Source organism: Grus americana, chromosome 7 (assembly GCF_028858705.1).
Source record: "Grus americana isolate bGruAme1 chromosome 7, bGruAme1.mat, whole genome shotgun sequence".
In the NCBI taxonomy this organism is placed as follows: domain Eukaryota; kingdom Metazoa; phylum Chordata; class Aves; order Gruiformes; family Gruidae; genus Grus; species Grus americana.
The window spans coordinates 6,149,124-6,169,646 of NC_072858.1; the positions used below are offsets into that span (position 1 = coordinate 6,149,124).

At 35.0% G+C, this 20,523-nt stretch overlaps 1 protein-coding gene across 5 annotated transcripts in view; it reads right to left on the minus strand.

Annotated features, from left to right (window-relative positions):
* Positions 1-20,523, minus strand: part of WDR11 (WD repeat domain 11) — a 44,802-nt gene that overhangs the window by 16,051 nt on the left and 8,228 nt on the right. For 2 of the 5 annotated variants that reach the window (XM_054831920.1, XM_054831924.1), the window contains exons 4-15: positions 18,589-18,762; positions 17,261-17,447; positions 15,167-15,332; positions 14,357-14,471; positions 13,209-13,404; positions 11,298-11,401; positions 10,056-10,235; positions 8,460-8,544; positions 3,749-3,855; positions 2,403-2,478; positions 809-917; positions 370-494 (exon numbers count right to left, since the gene is read on the minus strand). In XM_054831920.1, the coding sequence (XP_054687895.1) occupies positions 370-494; positions 809-917; positions 2,403-2,478; positions 3,749-3,855; positions 8,460-8,544; positions 10,056-10,235; positions 11,298-11,401; positions 13,209-13,404; positions 14,357-14,471; positions 15,167-15,332; positions 17,261-17,447; positions 18,589-18,762 (1,624 nt within the window). The remainder of the gene's footprint in view (positions 1-369; positions 495-808; positions 918-2,402; positions 2,479-3,748; positions 3,856-8,459; positions 8,545-10,055; positions 10,236-11,297; positions 11,402-13,208; positions 13,405-14,356; positions 14,472-15,166; positions 15,333-17,260; positions 17,448-18,588; positions 18,763-20,523) is intronic. The other 3 variants (XM_054831923.1, XM_054831922.1, XM_054831921.1) reach the window with 3 other exon arrangements.

Genomic DNA, 20,523 nt, shown 5'->3' on the forward strand with positions numbered 1-20,523 from the left:
TTAAGTGAGAATTGCAATCCCTAACTATTGCACAGAAGCAGCACAAAAATGCATGTTTCCTTCAAAACAATTTACCAGAAGCAACAGTTAACTCATACGCTTACAGGAACGTTCAGGGGCCAAATAAGAGTTTTACTTCAAGAACCAGGTAATGAATGGACTGCTACATACACACCTGAGAGAAACAGGTACCCTGTTTCCCTCATTTACAGTAAACTTTGACATCTAAAAGCTAAAGGGAGGCTCATAAAGTTGTTTGCCTGGTGTGTACTCAAGAATCAGTTCCAAAATAATTCTGTTCTGTACAACAATGGCACATGGTGGGAAAACAACTGACACAGAATAGCATTAAATCAGAATCAGAAATACCTGATGACAGAAGATTCAACGCTGCTAACTTCTGTATCTGATGCAACCGTCTGTCGGGCCATGGCCTCACGGGCTGCTAACTGCTTCTTCCTCAGGCTTTTTAAGTTATGAGAAGGTGACCACTCCTGGGAAAAATTGTCCAGGAAAAAATAGAAAAGACAAATATTTAGTCCCTGAATTTACTGGGGATTTTTCTGTCAATTATGATGATTTCAATGAAGATACCTCCCCCCATCACCCAAGAAGCAGACCAAATTTTTCCACTAGTACCTCCTTTGTTCTTGCCTCTATTTGATGAAAGATGAAAACAGAAGAGTGAAAGCACTTATCTTTATGTTACAGAAATAGTAACATTTTGCTGCAAAACTGTTCATAGATTGTTATACTATATCAACATATTACATTTAATAAACAGTAAGTAACAGATTTTATTCCTTACCAAAGCAGTTGCTACAGGGAAGTTTTTAGACATTTCTCGGAGCAGAGTGCATGTCCTGACATCCCAGATCTCCAGTGGTTTATCTTTAAATAGTACAGCTAGATACTGCCTGAAACAAATTAGAATTTACTAAATCAAAAGTAATCATTGCATTCTAATTTGAGCATTTTACTTCATACTTGTTGTTCATATCAGCACTCTGGAAACCCTCAAAAACTAAGAGGAAGCAGAGTAAATTAATTTGACTCAAATCACACTCTGAAGCTTGTGATTTCCTTGAGTTACTGAGGTGCAAAAGAGTGTCTGAAAGAGAGTCCTCCTTCAAAGCTAAAAGAATGAGAAATTTCTGTCAGGTGGTACTGCTCAATTACTGTAAAAGAGACAAAGGAAGTAATTCGGAGAAAGCAGCAGCACCTCTAACTTCAACATATTATGCCCAAGCTGATGACTGCACAAGATATCAGAAAGACATACCAAGATGGTAGGTTGGACAATTTTTTTCTCTACACATGCCACTTCCCTAATCCAATGATGAACGAACATAAAATCCTCTTACACTAAACTACTCGTCAGTCATGTCTTCAGACCTTTCATCTGTGGAGCTAGATGAGTAGAACACCTTCAATCTACCACTTTTCACATGTAACTGGAAAATACAGAGAGGCTTTGTATCTATATGTACTCAACTGTACTAATCTCTATTCAAATGAGCTACCCTTTCTTGTTATCTCTTAACATGCTAGTCTCTTCATCTAAGCCCATGGCTATTCCTAATTTTTAATGTATTAAGATGACCATTATATGGTTGAACTCCTCCAAATTCTCTGGAACACAAACATACTTCTGAAAATATTCCTTTGCAAGCCAGAGAGCATTCATTTTTTTCCTCCTCCATAAAGAAAAAACACTTTTAAAATTTAGAGATAATGCCTCATTAAATCCAACACTATTTTAATTTCATTTACAGAGGAAAGTAAAGTAATCTCACAGAGTACTACTGTTATTCTTTTTGATACTATAAAAACCAGGGCCTCCCATCACACGCCTGATCTCAAAATAAGCAGGATTTGATGGTAAAAAATGCAGTCGCTTAATCAGCTGTTTTCTCAAACAACTATACCTCACATCTGGTTTTCCAGTAGACGATTTTATAAAGATGTGAAATACATACTTAGAAAAATTAATAAACCCATGAAAAATCATCCCGCCTTTAATGCCAATCTTCTAGTTTTAAGTAAGGCTTAACTTCTGGAAAAGGGAATTAACTAATAATCAACGTTGACAAAAATTGTTCAGCACTTATTCTCCTTATCAAAATGTCCATCCAGTGAACACAATTCTTAACAGAACTAAAATATTAACGAGTGGTCTTGCAATGTGATTGGGTCCTGAAGTGACAAAGTCAACCACAGAAACATTTGCAGCATTTGCACTTTGAACTAATATTCTGAAGTATTTTTCTCTTGATGCTGTTGCACATTTTTCTACACTCTCTGGAGTCTTTTTTCCTGGAATTTCTATTATAGCTATTAAGTCATCAGGATCTTCATGCAGTACAGTAAAATTTATAAACTTCACAAGGCTAATTACTTACTTCAAATGAGACACCTTTATCATTTCAATTGCTGGCTCATCATTGCCTCGCTCCCCACGAAATGTGATGCTCCTGCCTGGAGCACAAAAACCACACCGAGGAAAACAGAAATAGTTACTAAACTAAATACAAATACAGAAATAGTTTAAACACTATTCTGTTTGTAAACAGAAATCATTTACAAACTAAACTGGAACATCTCCAAGTAACCTGCCATATCTCACATTACTCTTGTCATTGTCAAAGTCTTACTGTGTTTCAAAGGACTAAATATAATGTAAACTCTACTAATCTAAGACCTGACTCACTCCCAGAGCACAAGTACTGAAACTGATGCACCATGAGCATTACATAAATATTGAGAAAGAGTTCAAAGAGTTATTCTTTTCCACTCAAAGCCAGTGAGATATACTCTCAATTCCCCAAGTAGGAAATTCATGGGTAGATTTCAAGTTTTGTAAGAGAAATTAACTCTGTCATAAACTAAGTCTGAAAGTATTTCCATGGCAAAGTGCTCATTCTACACTTAGCAGAACCGTTCTCTTTCTTCCCAGCTAAAAGAATAAACCCTAAGAACTTATAAACTTATTCCAACAAAATATTCACTCACCTGTACAAAGTTGCAGAATTACAGGTGTTATACGTATCACTAAAATAATGATCTACACACAGCAGGGTATCACAGCATCTCCTATGCAAGTGTCACTCTCCTTAGCTTGTGAGGAAAATTCAAGTTTCCAAACTTTTGCCACTCTTATGACTGCTCGTAGCTAAATTACTCAGGCCAATTACGTGAATAAATCTAGTTATCAACAATGCTACTTAAAGCTCTCATGTCAGAGGCCAAGCTACAGGAAACCTTCCAGCTCTATTTTCTTCATTAGTGATCAAACATCCTAGGAATTTTCTTCCTTATTGTTACTCAGAAATGTAAATGAGAATTTGTCAAAGGGTTCATGAAGTAAATACAATAAAAGTATCCAATTTCATTATTAAAATATCCATTTTACATTCATACATACACTCAAATTCTGGCCATGCATCTGGCCTACCTTGAGAAGTTATCTGTTGCTGATACAAACCACAATAAATGGCTCAACGCTATTTCAGGCACACGTGAAACGGTGGGCGTAGACTGACAAAACACATTTGGAGATAGATGCATTTTGTGGACATAGAAAACATTACGTGGTTTCACAAGGGCAGAAGAGCAGAACTAGTTAAAACTCCTCTTTATAATATCATGATAACAGAAGAAAGAAAAAAAAAAAGTAGTAAGAACTGCTGTTTGTCACTTCCCAACAAATCTGTCAGCCTCTCGTACAAATTTCTCAGGAAATACTAACCTGTTGGTAGATCTACCAGCTGCAGCTCATTCCTTACTAGCCCCAGATTGTTAGGAGTTGATGTGGCAAAGGAAATAAACCCAGTCAAGCTTATCCACTCGATTCCCCTGTTATCAGAAGACAGTACACAGAGCATATTAGCCAAAATATTTGAATGGCTAGAAAATAGCCTGGACTAGCATGACTCCGACTAAATCAGTGGTTTACCAGATGGGAAGAACTATCAAGTAACTCAAATTTGCCAGCATACAGAAAGAGAAAAATATTCCTAGGGACAGCAGAGTGCCAAATAATTGAGTGCTTTATCTGTGAAATAAATCAAGGAACTGATCTAAAAGAAAATTAAGACTGCTCTAATACATACATAGGCCCAAGTTCATTTAAACATGGGTAAAAGGATTTAGGTTTTCCTCAAATTCTTCAAAAACAGATTACTTAAGAACTATTTCCAGTACAACTAGGTCTTCTGTTACATCTATTGTAAAATCCTGGTCTCTTTTGCAAGAATATATGTGAAATACGAGAAAGATAAAGAACAGTATTTATGATTTACGGTCAGTAAATCCAACTCACATTGTATTATGTAGAAGTTTCCTAAATGCAATGTGGATAGGCAAAAGCAAAAAATATTCCTATAATATTTTGCACATACAAGTTACACCCATACCTTTATTTTTTCTAGTTCAAGCTTTAAAATAAAATAGGAAGTTTTTTTCCTAAATCCTCAAGTTAAAAATTTAGGACCCAATCCTTTTCCCACCAGGACCTATGAAAGTTCAACCAATGATGTCAATCAAAATGACAAGCATTCAATTATTAATTGAAACATTACAGCAATGATTGAATAGAAATCTCCAATTGCAACAATGTGTGACACTGCAAGTCTCTGAAGGGTCACAAATACAGGGAGCTTTCTGAAATGGAAGAAATATGAATTCTGACACCATTCTAATTTTTATCTATTATTCTACTATGTTTTTTGGAAAAAGCATAGAATACTCATAATGCAGTGGTGAATAACCACTGGCAACAACATTCTCATTCAAAGACCTGAGGCGTTTTCTCTACTTCTTTCATCAGCTCAGATTTAACAGGACAAGTCCTTTATCTTTGCTGCCGGCTGCCATCTGTCAATACCAACAAAATCTTACAGAAATCCAAGACACTCATCATCCAAAGGAAAGCTTAGTTTAGCTAAAAGCTTGCACCTGAAAATGTAATTTTTTTTTATTCTCATTCATGTAAATTGAGAATCTGAAGACAGTGTTTCAAGTTTTAATGAAGGAAACAAGTAATGCTTTCCGTATTGAAATATCTCCATTTGCAAAATTTTCTACTAAAAAGAAATCTTTGTCTACTAGAATTAAGGGTTACATTCAGCTGTAAACTATTTCTCAGGCTGGATCCTCTCTTTTAAAATATGAAATTCAGGTTTCTATACATTCAACTTGCCTCAGTTACTTCAGGGGTAAGATTCAGTTGTGTTGATTAATATTTCCAATGCACAAAATTACAGAGTGCACTGAAGTGGATAAAAACACAAATGACTTTTCTAGTTGGGAATGGATTGTTGTGACTTTATGACAAGGCAGCTGCTACTCAAATTAATTATAAGAATTACAAGAAAAAGAGAAAGGAAAAATTGGAAATGAAACCATATTAATGAAACTGTATTAAAATCTCAATCATATTATGAGAAAATACTCTCAGCCTCAAATTTTATTATTTAAAAAGAATTTTCCTGGTACTTCAAAAGTATTTGTATGGTCTACATGTCCAAAAGTGAATGTCAGCAATGGAACAAGTTTTTCCTTTTTAGGAGGAGGAAGGTTAAGAAAAAGAAGTTACAAATAAGTGCTTAACACGGTACATCGGAGATAATTGTACATCCTGTAATGGAGACTTCAGATTTCAATTCCAAATACACAGGATTTCATTGCAACACTGCCTACACTTGTCAGGCAATGCATATTTACTAATGCACAGAAATAAATCTAGCACACCAACACCTGCATGACAGAAATGGCAGGTATTTTTCATTCATCTTTCTCTGTGCGAGGTAAGTTTTTTTTTCAGGAGGTGATGAATGTTTGCAAAGCAGTCTCCCAAAGGGGAGTCAGCTTAAATTCAACTGCTAAAACTTGGATGTAATGCAATAATTTTCAAGTTTTGCCTGCAGGCCATATACGTTCTTGTTACAGTCAGTGAGATTTTAATTTTAAAAAATTAACGCTGTTGCAACCTTGAACTTGCTGAGCTTCAGTGAAAAAGAATGAGAAGCACTGCTCTAGTCAGTTATCCATCTATCAGACTAAGCAAAAGTAGCAGTGACAGACACTGCAAATGCACCACTGTCACTGAACCAGAAGCTACATTGCAGGCATTTTATTTACATGTCTCAAAAATATTCTCCTCTGCATTGAAGATGTATTATCATCTCCTCTCTTACCAGAATAGCTTAGATTGCTCCACTTAAAACAGGTATCAGACTTAGTTATTTCATGGTTCTTCTAATTCCTCTCAGTGATAAGAATTAATTGCATTTCTCTGTATCCTGAAGGAAGAAAGACTGACCTCCTGCTCACAGTTTCTTTCAGCCAGCACACATGCTATAGTCTCCCTCTGTTCTTTCCCCTCACTTACGCTCCTAGCAGTAGCCTGATTGACTTTTCCTCTCTGTGTGCTCTGAAGCATTTCTGCTGCTTCTTGCCTCGGTCTCCTAATAAAAACCAAATTAAACTCAAAGGAAAAGTATTTACTCACATAACTCTAAACAAATAGTGAAATAGGTAAGTAATAACCATGGAAAAAATGAATATTCAAGGTTACTCATGAGTATGAATATCTTAAATGTAGGACAGAAAAACAGTTCACCCTACTCCTAATCACAATACAGAATTGCAAAGTTTAAAAATAATTAAAAATATCAGCATGTGACTACCTATGTAGGTTCTAAAAAAGAACACTTTAATCTCAAAAAAAAGGCAATTGCTAGCACCTAGACAACTCAATGGCCATTATTTCAGCACAGTTGATATGTAAAGGACAGTTGCCATTCCAAAGACCTTAAACTTAAAAGGCAATGAAAACTCTGCTGGCCTTGAGATGCAATTTCAGAGTATTCTCAATTACGTACTAAAATAATGGAGTTCCCTGAAGGTATATTTTCAGTTAAAACTGAAATAGAGGCATTATCCAATCTATCTGCATTTCAGAGGTAAAGTAAGAATTCCCACTGAAAGAAAAACTGTTGCATTCCATGAATATTAATTTAAAAAAAAAAATTACTGTGCCTTATTCTACATTGCTTAAAGCACTCCCTTGAACTTGTAAAAATTATGCAGAAAGTCACTCAGACCATTAAGAGCGGGACTGAGGAAATTAAAACAAAAATTTGAAAGACTTACCCAGGTAATAGCTTATGACTAAACAAAATTCACAATCATTTTAATTTTGTTCTAAAAATACCATTTGTGCAGGGACAGTTCCTAAAAAGACCATGTATTGAAAAGTTGCAAAACCTTTTGCAAAGTGAAAAGTCCAAACTAACAATGTTTCCAATAATACATGAAGCCTAAATAAAAGAAATACTTTTTCAAAAGTGCATTTCTTCCTGTCTCCCCATTTTCTTTTTTTTTTTTTCTTTAATCCGTGAAATGTTAGTAGTGGGTTTAATTTTGAATTCTATAACCACCTCAATGAGGGAAAAAGCAGTATCCCCTTGTGCTGCATAACAGCACGTAAAATGAAAATAATTTTGTAAGTAGTTAATGGTATGAAACAAAAAAAACCAACCTCAAATGGTTTAGAATGGAAAGGGAAAATCTATTCTTACAGTGCCTACCAATCACACCAGAAATGTAAATATACTTATGTGATTTTGGTGGTAGATTCAAAGCAGGTTTCCATAATGAACTTTTAGAGTTATCTATTCTCAGACATCCTTCGTACCTTTTTGTAGAATGAACAGTAAAATGAAGACCTTACCCTGACAAAGGCTTCATGCCACAGCTCTGGTACAAATTTTTACTAATATTACTACTAAAGATAAATATTTTATTTTCCATGCTTAAATCTGTCTAGAAATATGTATCCAGCAAGCACGTTTGCCATTAGCTATCCAAAAAGTTATGCCATTGTGTACACACAAACACACAGTACAACAGCTTTAAAACTTACTCTGTTCCTTACTTAGGATGGATAAATACTGAGTCCTGTATTCGGTCTTTAAAATCTTTAAAGGTAAAATTATTTTTATTTCAGTTAGGAATAGAACTGTCTCAACAGCAATTTCAGCCTCAAGGGGGCAAAGTAAATAAACCTTGGTGTACAAAAGGGCATTATTTCAAAGGACATAATCTGAGAGTCACGATGGTTATATAAATAAGACACTGTAATAAAGTTTCTTGTGCTAAAAAGCCTTCTTTCTACTAGAATACACTAAAGAAACTGGAAGTAGTTGATACGCATCCTAGATCAACAAGCACAGATTACAATTCAAATATTTAGTTCAATGTAATTTTCACTCTACTTCTGACAGTGTGTTACTGCTTATCCATAGCAAAGACACTGTTAAGGTAGAGCACTCAACATGCAATTTTCTTAAGCATCATCAACTATGAAACCAGACATCCACATTGCTCCTACAATGTTAGTTAGAAGTTTTAATGTTTGTCTCCCAGAAAGATTATAACAGGAACTAAAATCTTACTTGACTTCACAGGAATGGATGCTTAACTCTTTGTGTAAAAGTCCACTTGTAAGATGAAACACCAGGACAGAGCCATTACTTGTACCTATAAAGAGTGATTTAAAACAAATACACACTCATTTTATTCTTCTTTTCCATACTTTAGTGAAAATGCATGACTTACAGCTACTTCTCTCTTTTTTCTCCCCCCCCCCCCCCCTTTAATACCCGTAACATATTTTTAGAAAACGTATTTTGATTTCTAGTGCTTAAATCCCAAATATTAAACCCTCCAAGGTTCTCTGCAGCCACTGAAATCCATTTGGATCAAGATATTTTCCTGAACCCACTTGTAGGGCCTGTAGAAAGGAAATGTTTCTTTTTATTTTGATTACTCAAGATGAGTAAATGCCTCAAAGAAGAATATTAACTGTTATCCATCAATAATCCCAAGGGAGAATCATGAGTAGATTTTACTGAATCATTAAAGCTTTCTCATCCCTGAAATAATGACCTCTTTCAAACTACAAATCAATAACTTAGTAGCTACTAGCTTCAATTAGATCAAATATCTTCTGAAACACTGAAAGTTACAATTTTTTATTAGACACTAGGAAGACTTACTTTTCCATCTCTTTTTTCTTTATATTCATAATCAACTTTATTAAATACAACAATGCATATCTAAAGAGCCATTCAGGTACCTTAAGTGCAGAATGCTGCAGACCTTGCTGTAAATGCACTTTATACCTACCTATTAGTTTCCTCATCTTTATATTTCACCTGTTTTAACAGCTACAGCTTATGTAAAATCTATAGCACAGGCAACCTTAAGAATAACAAAAATCTCCTAAGTCTAACTAGTGACACACAGTCTTGAGAGGGCAGTCCAGAATCAATTGATATCTTAGATATACCAAGAGCATGTTGGAATAACTCAAATCCCGAGCTCTAATTTTATAACCTACTACAATCTTTAAATTACAGCATCTCTGTGCCTACTGTTCCAGTCCAATGACTGCAAAGACAGCAGCCTGTATGGATACATTGTGAAATTCCTGATGTGGTGTGAAAGAGCGTGCCAGAAAAACCACATTTAAATAGGGAGAACTTGGAGGTAATAAATCAGGTGCTCACTGGCAACTATTGTAGTATCTAGATGAGCTTAAATACCTTTCTAGTAAGACAGAAAAAAACTTATTCAGGAAAAATAACGTGCTTGAAGTATATTTTTTAGGTACTTTTATCAGGACAAAAGTCCAGTCTCAATGTTAAGGTAATTTAGTTATTCTAGGAATGCAGTGCTGCAGAAGTCCATACTTATTGATGTTTAGAATGAAGTTGGAGCAGCATGTAAAACACTGAATGTATCAATGGACCAATATCACAGTAGATTAAAGGATAAATACAAGCTTCCTAATATGTTGCAATTTTTGAGGTAGCATTACTTAATCCAAGGCAGGAAGAAAAAGAATCCAAAGACTATCGTGGTTGCTAACTAATACAAGGGTCACTATCTGTGATTAGTTTTTTTTTTCCTGTATTAGCAACTATATTGGTATTTATTATAGAATATATTCTTTTCAGAGCAACGAATAAACGATTCAAGACACTTACCAACAGCAAGGATTGGCTCATATTGTTTAATATTTTTTGTCGTCAGAGGTGGGCACATGCGGATAGCAAATGGAGGCAAAGGAAGTCCTGAAAGAAGTCCAGTCAGCAGAAATCTGAGGTGCACTTCTTGCAGAAAAGAACTTTTTAACTGTTCTTCTCCAGCAATTGTGCCTTGCCCTGCTTAAAAATGAAAGCTCTTGTTAGTATTCAATATTAATCAGAAATGTTATGGAAAGTTATCAGGCACTGGAGTGCACTTCTGTTAATTTCTCCAATAATAACTTTCTTTCCTAACACTAAGGAAGGGGGAGGGGGGTGAGGAGAAAGGAAGGAAGAGGAAAAAAAGTGAAGTGCAACCATTTCAGTCTTCTTCCAGAACGCAAGGGTAGCTTTTACTTATTTTTTTCTCCTTTTTTTTTTTTTTTAGTTACAAATATTTTAAAATTACTAGACCAACTGAAAGACTTATGGAGGTATATATAACCCTAAACAGTAAAAACTGAGTGTAATCTACCACTAGAAATACAGTGAATTTGCTCAGATACAACAATAAAGATGGGCAGAAAAAAAGATGTGATTCCACCACTGTATACTTTCTGCAGGCAGCCGTACCGGTCCGAGTGACGTAAGGTAAAAATTAACAATAGCTATGATGTTGGTAACTACAGGAAATGCAGGTAAGAGAAAAATCATGCCCTAAAGGTCATATTTAAATACATGAGGTAAAGAGCAAAAGAACCTCCCGCAGTGGTAAGCTGCCTGCACCAGCTAATACAGACAACTTTTGGTAAAAGGAAATCCAAAATCTGCACCCTTGCATCTCTGAGCAGCAGTAGTCACTTTCCCAAGAAAAATTAGTTTTAAAACATAAAGATAACCATCTTTATGGAACATTTCTCAGTCCTGAAGTGTTGGTTGCTATCTAGATTTCACAAAGATGGGATGTGTCAGATAAATTGTCTTCATCCGTTTAAGATTACTTCTAAGAAATGAAGGAGTTTTGGCCAAATTCCATTTAAATTTATTTTTTTCCTCAGAGAAACTGAAGTTTGAACATTGGTCCTCAACATAAAATCTTCAAAAAGATTAATTTGCTAATTTCTTTAGCAAATAGGAATTCTTTTCTTTCAGAATTACTATTTAAAATGTATACAAAATAATTCTAACATATGTAGTTCCTAAGATGTACAATGATTCAAAAAACCTAAAAATGAGTAGTAGTATTATGAATAAAATTCTTACCTATCATGTTGTCTAATGAGAGGTCTGGAAGTTTATTTTGGAATGCTCCTACAGGAATTCCACAGAATGAGACTGGGGAATACAAAGGTGATGCACTTGAGCTGCTGTAAAAGAAATTAAAACAAGTTCCTAATACAAACTGTATTGCCTTTTGACTGAGGTCCTCGATTTTCTTTTTTCCCCAGGTTGTTCTTTCAGTATTCCTACCACTTATTACTTGCACAATATTTTGAGAAGATTATTCCCAACATCAACTTCCACGAAAAACTGTACCAGGAGATAATGCACACAAAAACGTACAAAATTTAAAATAACTTTCATCTTCCTTAAAGAGATATTTGTAAGTAAGAGAAAAACAGACAGATGCATCCCTTGCTTGGAAGCGTACCTACGCACTGAATGGAAGCTTTTCAATATATTGTGTATTAATATGTACAGCTATGATAATGAATACAGCTAAGGAACAATCATAAATATTTTGACACTTAAGAACAGATTCCCAAACTTGGGGAACCTTTTTCATTAACCTGTATAAACATCTTGTATAGGTTCCAGAAGACAAAACCCATAACTGAAGCAATGCCTTTACCCAAACATACAAAACACAATTGCCTTTGCATATACAAAGCTACAACAGAAACTTAGGCTGTTACCTATATTTACAGTCTTGTGTGACATCTATGCATCTAAAAGGGACTCAAACAGCCCGTGCAGCCTTGTCAATCATATCTTGGTGGGCTGAGGACAGGTGTCTGTCATAAGCAAAGACCAAAGGCTACTGACTGCATCCAGCTGCACGCAAAAATCTAGTTTAAAGCATGTACAAAGCCTTTTTCTTTAAAATCTCACTTTAACAGACTTTGAGTTCAAATTTTAATTAAGACAATCAAATCTAGCAGGATCAAGAGCTAATGGAGGAAGACTCCTTCAAAATCCATTAAAGACTTTGTGCCAACTGGAAATATCCTTTACTTTTCAGAACAATCCAACTATATTCAGAATCCTCTAGGCTCAGTGATTTTTACATTATTTTTTATTATTTTTCCTAGTTACATAATCAGGACAAAAATCAGTATTTTAGAAATGAGCCTAAGAATCCAAGAAGTAAAACCCAGCAACACAGGGATCCTAAACAGCTCTCTTGGATATGCATCACAAAGAATCCATCTAACAGTATTTTTGAGAACATCAAGAATAAAAACATTAAATCACTGATGAGCAACAAAAAGATCTATGCTGAAAATCTGGTACTTCTGACATTTAAAAGTCTACTAAGAATTCTGTACTTCTTTTACGGCAGTAAGTTATTTATTTTATCAGTAGTACATTTAAGGTTTATTGCAGCAGAATGACTGTAATACACTGAACATTCAAAGAACTATACTACTTCATATAGTATTTTTAGAGACTGCTCAAAATCTAAAACTGCAAAGGCCTTGTATATAAAAATATTGCTTATACCACCATATTCCATCCACCTACTATGCAGCCTCATATTGCTCTGTGTCAAATTCACACAAACCTAACAGAAAACCTTCCCCCTACTTAAAACATATTCCTTCCATTCCTGAAGGAAATTATATCTGAAGAAAGCCAAATTAGAAGAAAACATTACTACAAAATAATGTGACTATTCATTCCTATCTTTCGTTTCCTTATTCCAGCCGCTTAGTATGGAATTATTTTTTAAAGAAAGAAGAGCAAATACTGATCCTTCACTTCCCCAAAGCAAGGCAACTAATCTGTTTGGGTGATATATTTTGTTCCTCTTCCTTTCATTCATACCAATGTATAGCACACGCCGCACTACCATATACACAAGGACATCACTTTTAGAATATAATTAAATACTACACACCACTTGTAAATGTAACAGATGGAAGCTTTGATAAGAAGAATAAATCCCATTACCTGTTACGCACACTTCTGCCAGAAATACTGGATTTTAATTCCCAGATCATTACCCTGCCATCACTGACTATGAGAGCTGCAGAATTCTCATTCACTGGGCAACACACCATACTGAAGGGTCGAACTGTTTTTGTGACCCTGATTGCATCACACTGACTTCTTAAATCATAAATCAGCTCCTGAACTGGGTCTGGATCTGTAACATCAATGTCCCACAGAGGACAAACAATTAGAATGGAAAACATACGATACGATCAATCAACAGAGGTAAATTTACAGAATGACTGAGCTCTTTGGTTGAAATCCACATGCTTCCTGTGCAACAATTAGGAAAAATAATCAAAAACAATATACTGTTGATCTTGCTGTATACAATACAGCTTGGAAAAGTTCTCCAAAATGTAACTTTGTCTTTAAAATATCTTATTCCACATGAATCTTGCAAAATCTAAAAAATTACTGTTGCATATCTGGGCAGAAAATGCATCTGCTCTCCACAATCTAAAACTTGCTTGGTTTATTGGTAAACTTGGAAACAAGTAATGCAGCTCACTAGAAACTACCAAACTGCCAAAACCAAAACAACCAAAACAAACAAAAAATACCCCAACTTATTTACATTGACAGTACTGTGTTTTCCCTTCTTTTTTCCAGTCTCCTTCATTATATTTAAAAGGCCATTCTTAGTAACATTTCAAAAGAGAGACAAAGGTTTAATAATTTAGATTTTAATCTAAATTTAAGCCCATGCCTTTGTTCTAAAATCAATTCTTCCAATTAACCAAATGACTTCCAAAACCTTGTGCTTGCCTGAAAAAGATGGTTTTTCTTAAAGATAAAAAGAACAAATCGTCTTTTATCTAAAACTTTCCTGTATATGTGACTGTTAAGTCACTCCGTAATTTAAGTATTATTTAGTGATAAAAGAATTATCAGGATATTAATATCTTTTTTTTGCACTACACTGCAGGAAAGTAAAAAAAAAATTTGGGGACAATGCAGCATAAATTTAAATTTAACGTATAAAAAAACCCCTAGAAGTGCTGTCATTCACCACCGTGTATGAGGCATGATGGTTAATATTGATGTTAAAGTATTAATTAATATGCTTCAAAGTTCATTTCTGGACATTTTGACACAAAACTTACCTGGCTCTTCATTTGGAGTTCCAGTTATACTGCAGTTAGATCTGCGAACTCTTAAAGTTATACAACCATTCTCATGTAGGCAAAATAACCCATCACGCTGAAAGCAAGGAATGACCTAGGTAACGAGATACCACATTGTATCGGGTTATCAAAATGTTATCCTTTGCAAAGCACACTTGCAAATAAACACACAATTTCTGATGTATAAACAAGTCGCTACCATTAATGCAACACTCCAATGAACTTCTTTAGCTACAGTACTTGTGAATAAGGAAGTCTATTTGAGAAATTCATTGAAAGCTTTTGTTTGAATTGTTTGCTAATTTGGGGTGGGTTTTTTTAAACATTGATGTACTCTATATATTCTTTTTAGCTGGTTGTTTGTTTCTTTAAAAAAGTGATAACTTTCTTTTTTGGTATCAGAATTCAGGATTCAAGAGAATAAAGTTGCTTCACTAAGACCTCAGACTAGACTTAGCTGTCTAATTAAGCAAAGGCAGATGCTCAGAGAACTAGTATTAACTTGTGTGTAAGCAGCTTAACCACGAGAGAAAAAAAAAAGGTCCTTTTTACATAGCACTGTTTCCACACTGGTAACTTTTGTACCACCACAAAATGAAGTGGGTTTGCTGCAGAGCTCAGAAAACTAAATTAAGCAATGCTTGGTTCAGAGGACATTTTCCCCCCCCGGTGAGCTAACTTCTTTTCATCCTCTAAAACTAATTAAAACACAACTGTCAGTGGGTCATGAACTTACATATGATCTTAATAAACTATTACAATGATAGAAACCAATCAAATTTTCATTACCTGCAGAAAAGGCACACCTGTTCTTTCAATTGCAATCACACCCACTGTCTGATTCACTTCCAAGTCAAGAATCAAAATTTCTCTGGGATACAATAACAGCATGTAGTTTCTTTTGGAAGGCAAATACGACAACTGAAGACAGTCGTTGAGTGTTACAGATTCAGCACTGCAAAACATCAGATATAAACTTTAATCAAGTTCAGTATCAACAAATACTTCAAGTTCAAAATAAAATTAACGCTATAAATTTTCCTGCAGCTGCGTTTTTTCAAGTATTCCCTGTTTTCATCGCTAGGGAAATGTAGAATTCGATTTAATTGCTAGAGCAGTGCAAAGCATCACTGACCTTTAAAAGACATGCAGTCTGTTGACTTTTGTCTAAATAAGATTATAGAGTAATTTTAAAATAATATGTAATTCAAATGGAACAAGTGTAATTCTTGCACATCTCAAATACAAAGCAATTCAATTATGAACAGTGCTAGCTGCCATGACATTTACTGGTATTCATGGGAAATTACCCTTAAACATACTGCTTGCTTCAATTTTTTTATATAATTATGCATATTACTTTATTTTGAAATGAACAGAACTAGCCTATCAAGAATATCAGTTTTCAAACTCAAAGAATGTAGCAAAGAGCAATTGTCATTTTGTTGATTGTTAACAGGAGACTGGCTGCAACGTGAAGAGGTTCATTAGGTATGTGCAATCCATTGAATTATATTTAAATCCCATTGAAGAAAGTCATCTTCATACTGCACACAGTTTTGAAGGTCTCTGAACTGATTTAATATATCATCCCTTTGAGGGGTTTGGTTTGGATTTAATCTCCTCATTCTACCACACACTAAACCCTCCTTACACTATTGTTGCATCTCATTCCTTGCTTCAGGAGTATAATTCACCTTTTCTCTGCCATCGCTTCCCTGACAATCTCCTGCTCCTCTTTCCCGAAGTTTCCCTAAACTAATATAAAACCAGATAAATCATTGCTGCTACAATTTTTTCTTCCCCTTTTCCCATTCCACTCTTTTCAAGTGTTCTGAATGGAAAAGGAGGGAGAAAAGAGAAGACTATCACACCCTTGGCAATATTTATATACAATTTAAAATGCAATCAGGAGAATGCAGAAAAATCGTATCTTTGCTGATCGGCTGTTATTTCAGAGTACACATAAGGCTGCAGCAGCATATATACTGTCTCAGTATTTGCAAATCATTCTGTCCAATGTATCACAAATTAGGCATTGTAGAACACAAAATTATGAGATCATGCCCTTTAACTTCACACAAAAATCACAATTTCTTAAATGATTACCAGAGGAAACATCATCTCCTCCCCTGTTTGCAATTTAAACACCTTATTAAAACAGAGTATAAATTTTATATTTGCACTACATTTTGGTGTCAAGTGCTAACTGTTAATACAGTTAGTTTGTTCTCACATTCTCTAGATGCTTGAGAAGTACTTTTATTCCTCAAAGTACAAAAAGAAAAAAAGAATTACGCTACACAAGAGTGATCTGGAGAATTTCTAACAAAAAAAAAATTTCAAAATACAACAACTTTAGTTTTAAAAGCTCAGAAAATAGACAAATGTATAAATTCTAATTTTATTTATACGCTATTAACTTAAAAAATGCCTCCTACTGCAGTATCATGTACAACATCAGAATGACAACTCTTCTCAGGTATCAGTACTTAAAGAATTTTTATTCTCTTATTATATCTCTTCTCATTCCACAATTGAAATTAATTACTTTAGCTCATTTTCATCTTCCCCCACCCTCCCTATCCCCCAAAAGATATTTCTGAATTTACACCTGCATGAAAAATGTCAGTGAAGGGAAAACGTTATGTCATTAACTTCTGTAAAACATGCTGGGGTGATATGGCTGTTTTTATGAACAGAACTGGATGAATGACTGCCAATATTATATCCTCACATAATGCCCTCATATAGGATATCCAACCATCTGCCTACCCCAATGAATTTTCTTTTTTAAAACTAATTATCTTATAAACTTTAATTATATCTATAAAATATACAGGTATACAAAACGTTACCTGAGAAGAAATATTTGCAACCTACCTTGGTTTTTCATTACTGATTAAGATTTTTACTTTATCAAGGGCCTTTTTGGCCCCTGTAGCAGCAGCCAGCTTGTTGTGAGAAGGACTGGAATGGGGACTAGAGATGTAAACTTTCTTCCCTGAGCTGGCAGGAGCTTTGGAAGGAGAGAAGTCAGAGATGAACACTATTCCTTCACTGGTGAGCACTGTACCAAGAAAAACAATTGTTATTATAGCAAAATACGATGTGCAACTTGATTGTGATGTTGCATTTTAATGAAATTTTAATGGGGAGAACTGCTAATAATTTTAATAATACTGTATTATGTAGAAAACTCAGAATTCTAGACAACAGCCACCATCTACTGAAAGAACTGCATATGGTCTGTAACAATTAATTATATCCACAAAACTCAATTTTTCAAAATTAAGTCCACACTAAAAAAATACTGTGGGGATTACTGGCAGAAACCTCTTGTTTCTTCAGTACAGTTATCTCTCATCAACAATTTTTCTTTAAGCTTCACAATCTAAATAGAAGGCAGGGTTGACCACATTGGCTATTTCACCATTTTTTGTTCTTGTGCACAGCATGGCTCAAAGAATCATTAACTCACATTATTTATGTTGTAGCATAAAGATTCAGCTAAGCTATAAAGATGTAGCTAAGATTTTACTACATGTTTATACCAAAAAAAAGTTCTCTTTTTAGGTTGAATGGTATGGCAGATTAAAAAAAGGCAACTACAAATTCTGGAAACTGCACTGTCTCATTATAGATCAGGAGTGATCAAGCTAAATTAAAAAAAATGAAATGGTGACTCATTTCTCTTAAGTTTCTTTCTGCTAAAACATCAATAAATCTGCACTACACTCCCCCTTCACATTTGAATTGCTTCTGAAACTGATGCTCACATTCTATTCCTTTAAAAAAAAATATCCACTCTGTTGAAATTACCATTTATTCTTGGTCTACTCATCTCACTGGATTCTCCCTCAGCATCCATCCTTTTATAGCTTATGTCAGTTTAACAGGGTTCTCTATACTTGGCTTCCTCCAGATCCCTATCTATACACTTTCCACCTTCTTTAGAAAAAGTCTCAAACATTTATTTTCAGATCTCTAACTTCTCTACTCAGGCCTACTTTTCCCCTCCCCTCACACAATGGCATTTTATTTTAGAAGACTCCACATTGGCCAAAGATTCCCCTGTCTTTGTTTTGAGATGACTTCTTGGCATTACTGACATTATTCTCTCCAATCCATTACTTTAATCTCAATATTAACATTTTAGTTCAACATTTTTCCTGGTCACACATATTCACGTCACAATTACACAAACTTACAAGCTAAGTGTGATGGATCAAAGGGGTCAAATGAAAAAGACAGAATATTTTCAGCATAACTCTTCTTCCAAAGTTTGGTGCCCGTGTCTGCATTCCACAGTACAATATAGTTAGGTGGATGAACAGCAAGCAGTAAATCTCTAGAAGCATCTTGATTCCACAACCATTGCATGTCTGTCGAAAGAAGGAACAACAGTGAAATTAATTTTCAAACAAAGTTTGTTCTATTTTAAAACTATTTTTCTTCTGTAATATCTCATCTTTAAAGAAATGATTAGTGACTTGTTAGGAACAAGATGTTTCTCTTTCAAAATTCTAAAAACTAAGTTCCTTTTACAGCCTGAATTTATGTTTTTAACAAGCAGCAATACCCTGGGTTACACATGTCGATACCCATGCTCACAACCCACACGTGATCTGAAGAAGTCAGATCTTTTCATACAGTGAATTCCTACCTGAAACAACATACTGTATCGTACAGAACTACTGCAGAGTCAAAGTGAAAAGAAACATATAACATACACAATCCCAAATGAATATCTGAGATGGTGTCAGTATTGGACCTGGAAACAAATGTCTTCTCCACTTCAAATACTTTTTAACAAAGAGTCTTAAGAGTAAAATGAAATCGAGTGTACACACAATCAAGAATACAAGTACAGTGCTTAAAAGCTAGGTCCAGTCTGAAGAGGTATGGTTGCCAATCATCACGGCTGGGCAACATTTAAACATTCAAGATAAAGGGACATAAAAGACTACGTTTTCTGTCAATAGGAACAGGGAGCCACCTCAGTTACCTGAAAGGAGCTGTATTACAGCTATCTAGATGCTGCATGGGACAGCATTAGACAACAGAACGGGTCAGGCAGGCAGTAGATAAAATCCCCATCCAGGGGATTTGTTTTACCACTCATTGCATGGCCTCACAAAGTCACAGCTTCTCTACAGCATGTTCATATATATTAAGATGTTGAAAAAAACTTCCTTCCTCAGCTATTCTTCTGTTTTATCAATTCAGGTTTTTCAGAGCTGATAAGTGCTTCTCACTGGGCTTCAGAGAAAAAAAATGCCACAAACCAGCCATGTGTCTCCTGATCAGTTACACTATAAGTTAACAAACGGTTAACTCCTTCCCAGGTGAATGCACGGTTTGGATGAAATAAAGAATAGTGCCTTGCACTGAAGCACCACTTTGCTCCTTATTGAAATAGTGATGCTTCAGCTGTTACCCTAGAAAGCTCTTGCAGATAACACTCCGAGAACCAGCAGATCACTCCAATCCTCAATCTCTGTATTTGCACTATTTTCTACAGGCTTGTAAAAAACAGCCAGAGGCCTCAGAAACAGATGGAAAGGAAAAGAAGCTGCTTTTGTTAGAGGTTATTGCTGAATGAAATCAGGGACTGAGAACAGAACAGAATTTTAATTAAACCCAGCAGATTGGAAAGCCTTCACTGGGTCTGAAAACGTGGAGCAATCTTCAAATGGCATGGTCAAAACTCCACCAAACATTCAGTGAATTGCTGTCAGCAGTAAATAAAATGCAACTTGTAACACACAAGGAACACAAAAAGGAAACAGAACTAATACAATTAACTGCAGTCAATAGTGGGACACCAAAATTTATTCTATCAGACTTACAATATTGTAGCTACTTTCACAGGATATATAAAAACAAAATAATAACGAAAAACAAACAACCTAATTTCTGTAAGTGGGCTTTCATATAATAGAATACAAAATAAAAAGCAGGTATAACACAAGCATCATCACAAGTTTTCAAAATAGTCCAAATAAACTATAAATTATTCTTAGAAAGCCATTATGGTCTCAGGACGGGGAAGGGGGGCAGGGAGGGGAAGTGGTCTAAACTTTACCTCAGAAGTAATTTGTAGACATATTGCTACATGGACAGCAGTAGCAATAAACAGAAAT